This window comes from Musca autumnalis, unplaced genomic scaffold (genome assembly GCF_047663935.1).
Source record: "Musca autumnalis isolate F117 unplaced genomic scaffold, ASM4766393v1 scaffold_1, whole genome shotgun sequence".
Lineage (NCBI taxonomy): Eukaryota > Metazoa > Arthropoda > Insecta > Diptera > Muscidae > Musca > Musca autumnalis.
Window position 1 is genome coordinate 311,936,022 of NW_027411644.1, and position 15,245 is coordinate 311,951,266.

The following is a 15,245-nucleotide window of genomic DNA, read 5'->3' on the forward strand; positions in this document are numbered from 1 at the left end:
AATCCACTTAAAAAATCTTTCGATTTGAAAGACATATATACAGTCTACGATGGAAAAAAGCTATCGACTGTAATATGAATGTAACATTGAAAAAAAAAAAAAAAAAAAAAAAAAAAAAAAATTGATTTCTGGAATAGAAGGGGGACAAATGAGTCGTCTTTGGAAATAAAAAGCTGCAATTTGAACTTCACAAATGCAAAATTTGCAATCTTGGATGTATAAATAGGAGCTCCAAATGGCGAAAATTGTCTAGCAACAACAACACATTAATATGCCTGATGATGTTAGCCTAACCAGCTAACGAAACGATCGTCGCATAGTGGTTGATGTGTGTGTGTGTAGGACTTCGCTAGATATCAATTTTTCAATGTAATCTCCTTAGGTCATAAAAAAGCTCGATTAATTAAATTAATTATTTTATTTTATTTTATTTTATTTTATTTTATTTTATTTTATTTTATTTTATTTTATTTTATTTTATTTTATTTTATTTTATTTTATTTTATTTTATTTTATTTTATTTTATTTTATTTTATTTTATTTTATTTTATTTTATTTTATTTTATTTTATTTTATTTTATTTTATTTTATTTTATTTTATTTTATTTTATTTTATTTTATTTTATTTTATTTTATTTTATTTTATTTTATTTTATTTTATTTTATTTTATTTTATTTTATTTTATTTTATTTTATTTTATTTTATTTTATTTTATTTTATTTTATTTTATTTTATTTTATTTTATTTTATTTTATTTTATTTTATTTTATTTTATTTTATTTTATTTTATTTTATTTTATTTTATTTTATTTTATTTTATTTTATTTTATTTTATTTTATTTTATTTTATTTTATTTTATTTTATTTTATTTTATTTTATTTTATTTTATTTTATTTTATTTTATTTTATTTTATTTTATTTTATTTTATTTTATTTTATTTTATTTTATTTTATTTTATTTTATTTTATTTTATTTTATTTTATTTTATTTTATTTTATTTTATTTTATTTTATTTTATTTTATTTTATTTTATTTTATTTTATTTTATTTTATTTTATTTTATTTTATTTTATTTTATTTTATTTTATTTTATTTTATTTTATTTTATTTTATTTTATTTTATTTTATTTTATTTTATTTTATTTTATTTTATTTTATTTTATTTTATTTTATTTTATTTTATTTTATTTTATTTTATTTTATTTTATTTTATTTTATTTTATTTTATTTTATTTTATTTTATTTTATTTTATTTTATTTTATTTTATTTTATTTTATTTTATTTTATTTTATTTTATTTTATTTTATTTTATTTTATTTTATTTTATTTTATTTTATTTTATTTTATTTTATTTTATTTTATTTTATTTTATTTTATTTTATTTTATTTTATTTTATTTTATTTTATTTTATTTTATTTTATTTTATTTTATTTTATTTTATTTTATTTTATTTTATTTTATTTTATTTTATTTTATTTTATTTTATTTTATTTTATTTTATTTTATTTTATTTTATTTTATTTTATTTTATTTTATTTTATTTTATTTTATTTTATTTTATTTTATTTTATTTTATTTTATTTTATTTTATTTTATTTTATTTTATTTTATTTTATTTTATTTTATTTTATTTTATTTTATTTTATTTTATTTTATTTTATTTTATTTTATTTTATTTTATTTTATTTTATTTTATTTTATTTTATTTTATTTTATTTTATTTTATTTTATTTTATTTTATTTTATTTTATTTTATTTTATTTTATTTTATTTTATTTTATTTTATTTTATTTTATTTTATTTTATTTTATTTTATTTTATTTTATTTTATTTTATTTTATTTTATTTTATTTTATTTTATTTTATTTTATTTTATTTTATTTTATTTTATTTTATTTTATTTTATTTTATTTTATTTTATTTTATTTTATTTTATTTTATTTTATTTTATTTTTATTTTTATTTTATTTTATATTATTTTATTTTATTTTTTGTGTAATAATCAAAATAAGTTTGGAAGTCAAATTTCAATTGACAACTTAAAACGTGGAGTAACCAATCGGCCCACTCCTTCGGGTACCTCCCACACAAAATTTCGGATTTGATTGATTTTTGTTACAGCAACTTGTATTAACTTCCCCCCATACGAATGTACAAGTTTCATCAGGGGCAAGTCCATACTTCCTGAGAAAATGGCCGGAAAGGTGCAAAAAGCCCCTATGACACCTTGTGTAGTGATTGGAGCGCAAGATAACTCTCGAACGGATCTGTCGATTCGGTCCAAAATTTGGCCTTCGTAATATTTTATCAAAACATAGTTTAAATTCGAAGATGGGCTATATCGGTCCACTCCTTCAGGTACCTCCCCCACAAAACTTCAAAAATATTCGGAAAAATTTTGCGCACGATAACTTTTGAAGGGAATGATCGATGTAATCCATACTTTGCACATCCTAATCTAACAGATATAGATCAGGTTCGAATATGGACTATATTTGTGTACTCCTTCTGGTACCTCTCACACAAAATTTCGGATAAGTTCACTTTAAGACCTGCTCGCGAATCACTTTGATCTTTGTTGAAGCGATTTGCATTCGCTACCTCCATTACGACGGTAAAAGTTTTTTCAAGGGCAGGTCCATATTTCTTGGGAAAACAGTCCGAAAGATGTAAAAAAAACCTGTGTGGCGGTCGGAGAACACGATAAATCGAACTGTTCAACCGATTTGGTCCAACATTTGGTCTTCGTCATACTATATCCAAACTTAGTATCATGGGCAATACCGGTCCACAACTTTCGGTACTTCTCCCCAATATTTAAAAGATGTCACTAAAATGCTAGGACATCACTTGAATGGGGCAACCAATTTGGTCCAAACTTTGGATCTCCTAATATTTTATCAAAATTTAGTTTAACTTCTAAAATGGCCCATATCGGTCCTCCTTAACGGTACCTGCCCCACAAAAGTTCAACATTATGAAGAGACCTTAAATACATTCGATCTGTCCGGAGGTAAAATTTTCGCTTCACATTGGCTGAGGGTATATCTCTGTCGGCAAAGCCGACTGATCCTTTTTTACTTGTTGGAGTTGATTATTATTTTCTTCATGTTCTTATCTACAAGTTTGCTGCAGAGATAAACACAAGGTTCGAGTTGGTTTCAGATATATTGCTACGATTTTCTTCAAAAACTCAATATTTAACCATCTTTAGATGGGGCCATAAAATCCGAACCCGATCTAGGAAAACAAAACCGTAATAGGGTTTTTGTCTAGTGAGTCTCTGCTTTCATAAAAGCCGCGTTAGAAGTTGTTTGCACAAAATTTCCTTGAAAATGTTGCACAGTGTTACGCTGGGCTGATTTCGAAAATTTGATTGATTGTCACTTACTTACACTTACTTTTTTACTACACTACGTATAAAATTATGTATATCAGATATATATTTGTTTTCTTTTAATTTTTGATATATACATTTTGATATATATTATATAATAATTATTTTTACTAATTTTTAATTTCTATTAATAATGTTCATAGAGTGTAAACATTTTATTTCTTCGCAATAATAACAGTAATTAGACATTTCTATGGCTGGCAGTTGATTCTACTTAAAACTTGTAATTATAAAATTTTTACGCTGCACACAACAGAATTTCTTTTATATTATTTTTACATTTAATTAATTCAAAGTGTTCAGTTCTTCTATTTCAGATGTTTTTTGCCTCATTTAAACTAAAGCATCATTAACAGTGTTGTTGCTGTTGTTTTTATAAAATGAATGAATACAAAACGTTGCAAATACAGATAACACTCTGTGGACAACGTGGTGGGAAAGAAGTGAAACAATATAGCGGAAGTCATAATGGGGACTTCTTATTGAAAGAAATTGTTTTAGAAATCCATCATAAATTTTGGGGGGTCATAAAGTCCCTCAACGTTGCCCAATGGTAAACAAATAGATTTTCCTGGTCAAGTCCCCCCAAACTTTTGTCATCACCGATTTTTAATTTCTATACGGTATTCGATACTAAACATATTGAAACTAAGGAAACCAAAAATGGGTCAACATTGAAGGAAGGTGTGGGCGTGAAGTACCCCCAAAGACGACAACTATCCCCCATTTTTGAAAATACGTAATTTTTGAAAATTTCTGGAGTATTCCTTCAGTGTCATCTGTATATATTCCAACGTACGCTAAAACCCTCATTACCAGCAATCGCTGCAGCAAGGCAATGCGAATACTCTTCATGAGATGAATGAATGAGAAGAGCCAACGAATGGCGACCAATTAAAACAACATCTCAACGGTTAAATTAAACAAATACAAACATTTAAAATTGTTATCCCATAGCTTGAATGGATGGATGTATACCAACCATTCGATATTTGCCACGAAGGCTTCATTAAAGGTCCAAATGAGAGAAAAAAGCGAAAGAGAAATCTTAGTAAATCACAAATCAAATGCAAAAAATCTAATTGAATGATATGGCAAATGTAATTAATAGCAATGATTTATTTGCTGGTCGTGCTTGTAAAACACAAAAGACAAAGCTTGAAAAAAAAAAACACGTTTGAAAAACAGATTCAAAAATAATGAGGAATACCAACTAAAATAGAGTACGAAAAAATAATGTAAATTCTGATTTTTATTTAGAGATATCCAATCGCAATGATGATGTTGACTTTGTAGACAACATAAAATATATTTATTTCTAATGAGTTGTAACTAAATTAATTAATTTTTTAGTGTGCTGCAAACACTGCAGCAACTACACGAAGAATACTCTTTGGATAATAATAATTATCTATTGAAATAACCAACCAAGAGTGGTGGTGCTTTGATTTGCAAAATGTTTTTTTTTTTTTAGAAAACCGTTAGATAGATACTTGTAAGTTTTGACATGAGTGTTGTACTTGCTTTGATTTTCAAATGTAATTAAAAGAATGTTTTTGAATATCTTGATAATATTTGCTTTGCTAGATAATAACACTTTACTATTTTTCTCTTAATTAATTATTTGAGCGGTGGGGAAATTGTGAAAATTGTGAAGTGAAGGATTAATAAAAGGATTCAGTAGTGTGATGTTGCGCAAGTAAAACCGAGAAATATTATTACTTATTTACTTATGGCCTATTTCTGTAAGACGATTCGAATTCAAATTCGAATTACTACCAATATCGTGTTGCTGTAAAAATATTTGTTTGATTGAAAACAAAAATGAATCAAATATTTTTTAAAAACAGAAGTTTGGTAGTAGTTCGAACGAATTTGTATTCGAATCGTCTTAGTGAAAAAGGACATTAGTTGACCCTCTACAGAAAATTTGTTGCTTTATTTCTCCAGTCGCATTTTCCTTCTTCTTATCCACAACTATTGTTGTTTGTTGTGTTTATGGCCTTTAACTATCTCAAAATTATATGATTATATGATACGGACAAAATGTGCCTCAGCGAAATAATGGTTTTCGACCCCAAGTATGTTTGGACGAAATCCGTTTCAGACAATTTGGAGTCGATTTAGCAATGTCCGTCCGTATGTCTGTCTGGCTGGCTGGTGCGCACGATAACTCTCGAACGGATAAACCTATTTGATCCAAGATTTAGCTTTCGTGATATTTTGTGCAAGCTTAGTTTAGGTACCTCCCCCACAAAAGATCGAAAATGTTCGGAAAATTTGTACGCACGATAACTCTTGAAGATGTAACCAATTTTGTTCATACTTTGCACATCGTGAAATTTCTACCAGACTTAGATGAGGTTCCAGTATGGATTCAATCGGTCCACTACTTCGGGTACCTCCCACACAAACTTTCGGAAAAGTTCCGGACCTGCCTTCGAATCGCTTTGATTCTTGTTGTAGTAACTTGTATTCACTGCCCCCATATGACAGTACAAGTTTTATCAGGGGCAAGTCCATTCTTCCTGAGAAAATAGCCTGAAAGGTGCAAAAAACCCTTATGACACCGTATGTAGTGGTTGGAGCGCAAGGTAACTCTCGGAAGAATCAACAGATTTGGTCCAAAATTTGGTCTTCGTAATATTTTGTCCAAACATAGTTTATGCTCGAAGATAAGCCATGTCGGTCCACTCCTTCCGGTACCTCCCCCACAAATGTTCAAAAATGTTCGGATTGTTCGCACGATAACTCTTGAATGGAGTGACCGATTTGGTCCATATTTGGCACATCCTAATATACCTACCAGATGCAGATCAGGTTCGAATACGAACTATATTTCACTTTAAGACCTGCTCTCGAATCACTTTGATTTTTGTTGAAGCAACTTGCATTCGCTGCCTCAATTACGACGGTAAAAGTTTTTTCAGGGGCTAGTCCATACTTCTTGAGAAAATAGCCCGAAATGCGAAAAAAACCCTGTGGCACCATATGTAGTTGCTGGAGAGCACGAACTGATCAACCGATTGGGCCAACATTTGGCCTTCGACATATTTTCTCGTAGTTTTAGTTCGAAGATAGGCAATAGCGGTCCAAAACTTTCGGTACTTCTCGATGGGGATTTTTGCAGCTGGGGAGTTCTTAGAGAGTTAGCAGTTTCTTCTCTGGACGGTGCGTCATCTCGGGAAGTTAAGTGGTCGCTGAACGACATATATACAATCGGGAATTTTATGAGGGTTTGTAAATAATCGGGAACTGGCGCCTAGTAGATATTTGGCGCCTGGTAGATATTCGGCCTACTTGATGTATTGCTGGCGATCGTGCGATCTATGTTCGATGGTAGACGATCGGGAAAATGGTGTATAGGGTGTTCGGGCGTGAATGATTAGGACATTGATGCTCAAAATAAAAAAGATAGTAAAGTAGTGAGAGAATAATAATAATGTTTGTATCAGCATTCAGTGGTTGATAGAACTGGGACCAGTAAACATGTGGCGGGTGTGTGCGGTTTTGTTCAGTGTCCCCACTAAAATTATGCTTACATCCATGCACATGTTTACTTGTCGACTGCTCAACGACGACTGATTGTTATTCTCATTGTGAGTACGTGTTAACGTAGTCACGTTAACGTATATGGATGATCTTGTCTGGATTAGGAGCACGGTTGTAGACGGTACTCGGCTGTAGACGATCGGGAACGCTATTTATTTAGTGTTCGGCAACATATACTCGGGAAGGCGAAGTATTCGATGTCCGGTAGCGGTTGGTTGGATGTTCTAAAAACACAATGTGTTCGATATTCGGCTATGGATGTGCGGAAACACTATGGGTTGGGCGCTAGGCTGTGAATGAGCGGAAACACGATGGACTCGGAGGTAGATGTTCGGGACCAAGATAGGTTCAGCTGTAGATGTTCGGGAACACGATGGGTTCAGCTGTAGATGTTCGGGAACACGATAGGTTCGGCGCTCAGGCCCCGTAGAACTGCTGTCCCGAAAGCTCTGTGGAACTGTTGACCCGAATGACCAGGAACAGTTGACTCGGAAGCCCCGTTTATGTATTAGGTAACACAACTGAATGTGTAGCTCTCAATAATTATTCCCAACGCCGTAAAACCTAGGTGTAAGTTGGTGGATTTGGAGCAGTCTTTTGTTCCAACCCGTGTAACTAACTCCCTGCAGTAGTACGCTCATTATTAGCCTCAATTTCTAAAATACTTCTGTGACCTGGAATAGGTACGGTGAACGTAAGGGACTGTCGAAAACTTCTCTGCATCTTCTGGGTCTTTTCTAGGATTTGCCTCAGATCAAAAATCTCTTTAATGGTGGATTTGCCAGGTGTAAATCCGCCCAATAAAATCGCTGACCTTAGGTTTTAATCGTTCGCACAATATCCCTGACACTCTCTTATATGCAATAAAGAGTTGAATTATGCCCCAATAAGTAAAGCACACAGTCTTATCTCATTCCTCATCATGAGCCCCCATTTCTGTAACACTTCAGTGACCTGGAATAGGTGAGGTGGACGCAAGCGACTGTCGAAAGCTGATCTACAATCCACGAAAAAATGGTATGTGTCAATCTGCATCTTCTGGGTCTTTTCCAGGATTTGCCGCAGTCAACAATCTGGTCAATGTGGGATTTGCTAAGTGCAAATCGGCCCAATAATCCCGTTGACCATTGGTTTTAATCGTTCTCACAATATCCCTGACACTATCTTATAAGTAATAAAAAGCAGACTTATGTCCCAATAATTAGAGCACACAGTCTTATCTCATTTCTTGTGGACGGGACACAGGTTGATCAGATTCCATTCGTAGGATACGCGTACTTCCTGCCAGATGGTGCTTACTAGCTGATGTAAACATTATATCCGGGTGTCGCCTCCGGTATTGAACAACTCGGCTGGTAAGCCAGCGCCTCCTGCTACCTTATCATTCTTTAGCCGGTCTGTTGCTGCCTTTACCTCACCTTCTGGGACTGGATCTGTGGCAACTTTGTCGCCTTCGCTAGTTGTAGGTACCGAATGTTTGGAAAAATGTTCTTTCCATGTCCTGAGCACACAATCTGTATCAGTTACCAAATTACCTTACTGGTCTCTACATGAGAATGTGTCTGTACCAAATCCATCAATTTAATGTTTCATTCTTTGATGGAATTTTTAGGCTTCATTCTGGCTCTGATTTTTTCACACTCCTGATTTTCCATTTCTCTCTTTTTTCTGCGAAAAAGATGTTCTCCTCTCTTCTTTTCTCCAGATACCTCTCTCATGCGCTAATCGTTGCTACTGAGTAGAGTTGTCCTATATGCAGAATTATTCTCTTCGGTAGCAACACGATCCTCCTGGTAATGCCATGAATTCCTTGGTGGAGGTCTCTGGTTTCCAAGTATGGATTTTGCGGTTGTTTGCGCGAAGTGAGCAATAGTTTGCCAAGCAATTAAGCAATTGGGTGGACTATGCTGTGCCTATATGTTATGACTGCAGCTTACCGTTGTTCAACTTCCCTGTTGTGTCTGTTCTTACATTATTTGCTATGTTTAATCGGGTACGTACTTTTGCTGCAACAAGGCGGTGTTCCGAGTCTATAGTTGCTCATCTTTTTTTTTGTTTTTTCATAGTATGTTGCTTTTTGGAGGGGTGGGTTACTAGGCCAACGCCCAACCTAAGTGTTTATCCTTCTTATCGGTGAACGTGGCACATGTTAGCTCACTGCCTTTAACGGGTGTTAAAAGCAGCTCCTCAGGTGACACCACTGATAGGTTAGTGTCCACTTGAAATGAACGAATGCATTCAAATCGGCTAGAATAATTTTAATGTTATTGGCAGAACAACGGTCATATGTTTTGTCGCCCTTGTCTTATCGTCAGAAGTATGTAGCTTTTATCCGAATTGTTGCAAATCTTTCATTCACTGGAGTGAAGCTGGATACCAGGGTTTTAATCTCCGCCCGACAACAAATCAGCAACCAAACTCAGGATTTTTGTCATGGCGGCTATAATACGGTGCCTATGGTGGTAATGTTTGCCTTGTAATTTCTGCCAATGCGGAAACTGCACCTTCTCTATAAAGAGTGCGAACATTCCAGGTGCAGATTAGCAGATCACGTTTTCTTTTCTGTTCCTTTGTTTTTTCATAGTATGTTGCTTTTTGGAGGGGTGGGTTACTAGGCCAACGCCCAACCCAAGTGTTTATCCTTCTTATCGGTGAACGCGGCACATGTTAGCTCACTGCCTTTAACGGGTGTTAAAGGCAGCTCCTCAGGTGACACCGCTAGTAGGTTAGTGTCCTGTGCTTTGCCATGTTAAATCCGGTTAGGACCGTTGCTCTCGGTATCCTTCATCCCCTACGTCGTTATTTCACTCATTCTTTGTCTCACCCCAAAAAAATCCATCGAATCACACCTTTTAAATTTTTAAAAGCACTTCAAAACAAAAACGCTTTACATTTACACCAAATAGGTGTTAAAAGCAGCTCCTCAGGTGACATCACTGGTAGGTTAGTGTCCACTTGATATGATCGAGGTACGAAGATAAGTCCTGTGCTTTGCCATGTTAAATCGGGTCAGGGCCGTTGCTCTCGGTATCCTTCATCCACTACGTCGTTATTTCACTCATTCTCTGCCTCACCCCCAAAAAGCCATCGGCTTTTAAATTTTTAAAATCACTTCAAAACAAAAACGCGTTACATTTACACCAAATATGTCAAATCTATTGCATTGTCTTCCTTCCGTACTTCCTTCCTGAAGCATATCCTGTTGTCATATAACATTAACACAGTTTCCACAACGATGCAGCTACTGTCATAGCGGATTTGTTGAAAAGCAAACGCTTGGATGACAATACACATAACTACTACTGGGCAGTAAAAAAACACCAACTTTTCTTCTATTTTTGTACATTTCCCTTAAATAAACATGTTTGTTTTTTCGTTTTGTTACAACTATTGCTCTGCATGCTACAACGGATGTAGGGGCAATAAATGTTTATGTGGAACTAAACAAAAAACAATCAACATTTCTTTGTTGTTTTTGATTTTTTTGGTTTGTGTCAGGCTGGACAAAATGTTACAACTCCCACTAAAAAAACACCACAAACAAAATTGGCAAATACCTACAAACATGTATGTATTTATGTTTGTATGATCATAAAACAAAGACTAGAAAATAAATATTTATACTGGCGTTCAGTTTTTTGTTGTTGTTTTATGCTACTAGTTTCAATTTTTTGTTTGAACTTACCATAACACGCCTGTAAAGTAGACGAACTTCCTCCAATGGTGGATAACTATCAATTTTCCATGTAAGATTATAGCTGTCCGATGAGCGACCCCATTTGGGTGAATAGAATTCAGCGGGACCTGGGCGTCCAGATAATTCCATATATTTACGTGAACGACCCAAAGTATTGTCTGCAACACAGCTGCAAAATAAATTGAATTGATGTTGTTTTGTTATTTTATTAGTATTTCGCTTTTGTTGTTATTGTATGTATTTTTACTGCAACTATTACAACTACATACAATACCACAACACACACTTTTATTGTTATTATGATTATTTTTTGTGCCAAAAAATTTTAATTGATATTTTAGTAGATTTTGTTAAGTGTTTTTGGATTTTATGTTCTATTTTTTGTTGGGATGACACAATTGATAAAAGTTTATGTTATGAGATTAATATCGACAGTGGGGTCTGTTATAAATGGGACAAAGATTTATAGTTTATATGTATATATTTATAGATTATGTAAACAACAATGTCCACATTAAAACTAAAATCAAACTTTTTCGCACCAGAAACCCAGAAGGGATAGATAAGGTTACGCTTATCTCGTATCTAGGTGAGTCTTCTCTGATATAAATGATTCTTTTGTATTTATTGGAAATAAATATTGCGAAGTTTTCCATGAAAAAAATCTAAGAAAACAATACCGTAATGGTTCGAATAAACGGATTCCCGTGTTCCCTGTGTTCAAACCGAGCATGCTAACGCAACAGTGCCACCAAATTTGTTGTATAAAAATACTCCCGCATTTTTTTTTGTTTTCCAACTTCCACACAAAAATCCACATATTTTGGTAAAGTATATTTTATTATTTTTTTGTGTGACATCATTCATATTCGATTATGGTATTTTTTGACATACATACATTAATTTCACATTGGAATTTAATTTCAAATATAATCGTGTCGTTTCGTTTTTAAACAGTATATATTGGTGGCTCTTGTGGCAGCCGATTTTATGCGGAATTACTGAAATTGACCACACAAAGGTGCAAGAACAACATCTGAAGTTTCCGCATTTTACTTCAGCTACAATGAAATGAGACATGGCTGTGGAAAAGACAATATTTTTGACTTAAATGTGCACCGTGAAATATTTAACAACAAAATTTAGCCGATAAATCTCATGAACATGGTTTTATGAATCAAAAATTCTTCCTTAATCTGAAACACTGTTTGTTTGTGTCTGTACAAAAAAAAAATAAGTAAATAACAAATAATTTAAAGAAAATTAAGTTACAGTGTTTTATTTATAAATGAACTGAAAACTAGAAAATATTGTTTCGCTTAGCTTCAATATGTACACGCAGAAAAATTTATGTTAGAAATATGTTTGGATCCAAACAAATATATCTTTGGGACCGGTTGCAAACAAATATATGTTTGGATCCAAACAAATATATGTTTGGATCCAAACATAATATGTTTGGGTCCAAACAAATATATGTTTGCAACATTTTGTAACATGTCTCAATTTGATATGTTTGGGTAAAACATACTTTTTATGTTAGAACATTTTTTTCATGGGTGGAGAGAGGATGTTTGTCAACGAGAGTAATAACAGTGCTCTCGCGGCTGTGGAATGCTGCTTTATAATAAAGAGTTGTGTGTATTGTATAATAGCAGACGTAGAGGCGAAGAAGGGGGCTTTGGTGGCATGTATGCGTCAAACTCGTGTGTTTCTTGTTTTGTTGTTGTTAACCAACGAAGAAGAAAAGAAAAAATGATATGAATTATATTTTTTTTTCTTTCTTCAGTGTTTTAGTTGCCTTTGTAGAGTCAAGACGGTAAAGTGAGTGAATAAATCAGTGTTTTGTGTTTTCTTAAAGAAATTGTGTTTTTAGTAAATTAAATGCCCAATACATTTTATAATTGAATCGGAAAGTTGAATAGAATTATTTTATTGGACAAGGAAGAAATCGCATTTAAATTGGTAATTACATACATACTTATGTATATTTGGAATATGGCATATCCATATTTATTTATTACATCACATAATCATTTGATTCTAGATGCCGATTCCCCGCTGATGATTTCAACTAAGACGACAATTTGTTTTATTTCACAACTAAGGAGAAGCGTTCAACTACGTTTCTATATATTTTTCCTTTTTAAAAGTGTGACTACAAATTATTTCAATCAGTTTTTCTTTTATTAAAGTGTGTTATGTATTTCTTTGGAATTTTGTATGTACCTATGTGTTTGTTGTTCTTTTGCCTTTTAATAAAAAACCACAACATTTGTGTGTATACTATAGAGATAGCCAGTGAGCTCTTACTGAGAGAAAGTGAGCACACATTTTAAAGTGTTTTACATTGAATTTTACGCTCCCTTGCTCTCAGTAAGCGCCCACTGGTGCATGTGTTTGTTTTTTTTTGTGCCTTTTGGGTTTGTATTTTTTTGCACCCAAACATATAAAATGTTTGCACCCAAACATAAAATTGTTTCCACCCAAACATATCTTTGTTTGCACCCAAACATATATATCTTTGCACCCAAACATAAATATCTTTGCACCCAAACATATATATGTTTGCACCCAAACATATATTTATTTCCACCCAAACATATATATGTTTGCAGACCCAAACATATATTATGTTTGGGACTGTTGCAAACATATATATGTTTGCTGCAAAATATGTTTGGGACATATGTTAGAGAGGCCGCTTTTTTTTTGCGTGTATATTCTTCTTCATGATGGAATCTCCCAAATAAAACGCTTGCCGTTTAATTTTGTCACCATTTATACATATAAATGTATATATAGATTACATCATGAAGAAGAATATACATATTGAAGCTAAGCGAAAAATAATTTTCTAGTTATTATTTTTTTTATTTATAAGTTTTTACTAAATACATTTTTTTGACCGCTGAGAACTCAATAACCAAAGTGAAGTCAATTTAGGCCGAAAATGTAGATACAACCTATAAAATGTCTGAAATCGGGTGGTACCGTTTATAGGGGCTATACCAAAACCTGGACCTATGTCCACAATTTTTGGTGATGATGTTTCTGTACCATTGGGAACTCTAAATGCAAAGTTACAGCCAATGCAGGAAACATCAAATGCTAAATTACGGTTAGTTCAGTCGAAAATGTTGGTAAAATCCTCAAAATACCGAAAATCAGGAGGCACCGTTATATATGGGCTACACCTAAACATGGACCTATGTTGAAGTTTCGTGACTGCGGGAAACTTCTAATGTCAAATAGCAGGTAGTTCTGTCAAGAAATGTGGCTAAAACCTTAAATGTCAAATTTAAGCTGGTTCGGTTAAAAAATTGTAGCTAAAACCCTCAAAATACCAACAAATCGGGAGGTACCATTATATGAGGGACTATACCAAAGCGTGGACCTGTTCGAAAGTTGTTCAGGGTGACCAGTTGGAATCTTAAATGTCAAATAAAGGGTAGTTTATTTAAAAATGTAGGTGAAACCTTCAAATTGCCGAAAATCGGGAGGTACCGTTATGTGCGGGCTATATTTAAACATGGACCTATGTTTAAAAATGTTGGTGGAGAAATGTTGTGACCTCTAAGAGCTACAAATTTCAATTAGTGTGGACAAAAAAAAGTGGTAAAAGTCTTAAAAAATACCTAAAATCTGTAGGTACAGGGACTATACTAAAACATGGATCTATGTTAAAAATTTTGGGTGCAGAAGTTTTGTGACCACTGGAACCTAAAATGTCAAATTACAGCTAGTTCGGGTAGTTCAAATTATCAAAATAAGTCAAATCTGATTGGTTCGAATAAATGGAGAAAATCCGTTTCAGACAATTTGGAGTCTATTTAGCAATGTCCGTCTGTCTGGCTGGAGCACACGATAACTCTCGAACGAATGAGACGATTTGGTATAAAATTTGGCCTTCGTAATATTTTGTCCAAACTTAGTTTAAGTTCTAAGATGAGCCATATCGGTCCACTCCTCGGAAAAATTGTGAGCACAATAACTGTTGAAGAGAGTAACCGATTTGGTCTATACTTTTGGTATGGATTGGATTTGGACCATCATGACATTTTTACCGGTTATAGATGAGGTTTCAATGTGGACTCTATAGGTCCATTTCTTCGGGTACCTTCGACACAAAATTTCGGAAAAAGTTTAGTTTATAACCTGCTTTGGAATCGCCCGAAAGTTGTAAAAATCCCCTATGTACGAACTTAGTTTAAGTCCTAAGATGAGCCATATCAGTACATTCCTGTAGGTACCTCCCCCAAAAAAGTTGAAAACTTTTCACAAAAAGAGTGTCGGCAAAGCCGCCTGATGCGTTTTTTTACTTGTTTCTCTTGAATACCAAAATCTGGTGGGAATCCCCTTTATGTTATTGTTACACGGTGCTCTTGAGCCAAATTTAAATGGAAGGTGCTTACACCTGGGAAGTTTTTGCGGATTCTGAAACTACTAGGTATATAGATGAGATAAACAAAAAAATCGCCGGAGGACTTTTTAAATAAATCGCGATTGTTTTACCGAAATTGCTGAAATTTAGTATTAAGTCTTCTTCATACGCGAAAGGAAACTAATTATTCCATTTTAATTCAATACAACT

The 15,245-nt window shown here is 32.8% G+C and overlaps 1 protein-coding gene across 1 annotated transcript in view; it reads right to left on the minus strand.

Annotated features, from left to right (window-relative positions):
• The window catches only part of klg (klingon), a 541,049-nt gene that overhangs the window by 12,028 nt on the left and 513,776 nt on the right, over positions 1-15,245 (minus strand). Inside the window, exon 9 of the mRNA XM_073962243.1 lies at positions 10,640-10,820. Within this exon, the coding sequence (XP_073818344.1) occupies positions 10,640-10,820 (181 nt within the window). The remainder of the gene's footprint in view (positions 1-10,639; positions 10,821-15,245) is intronic.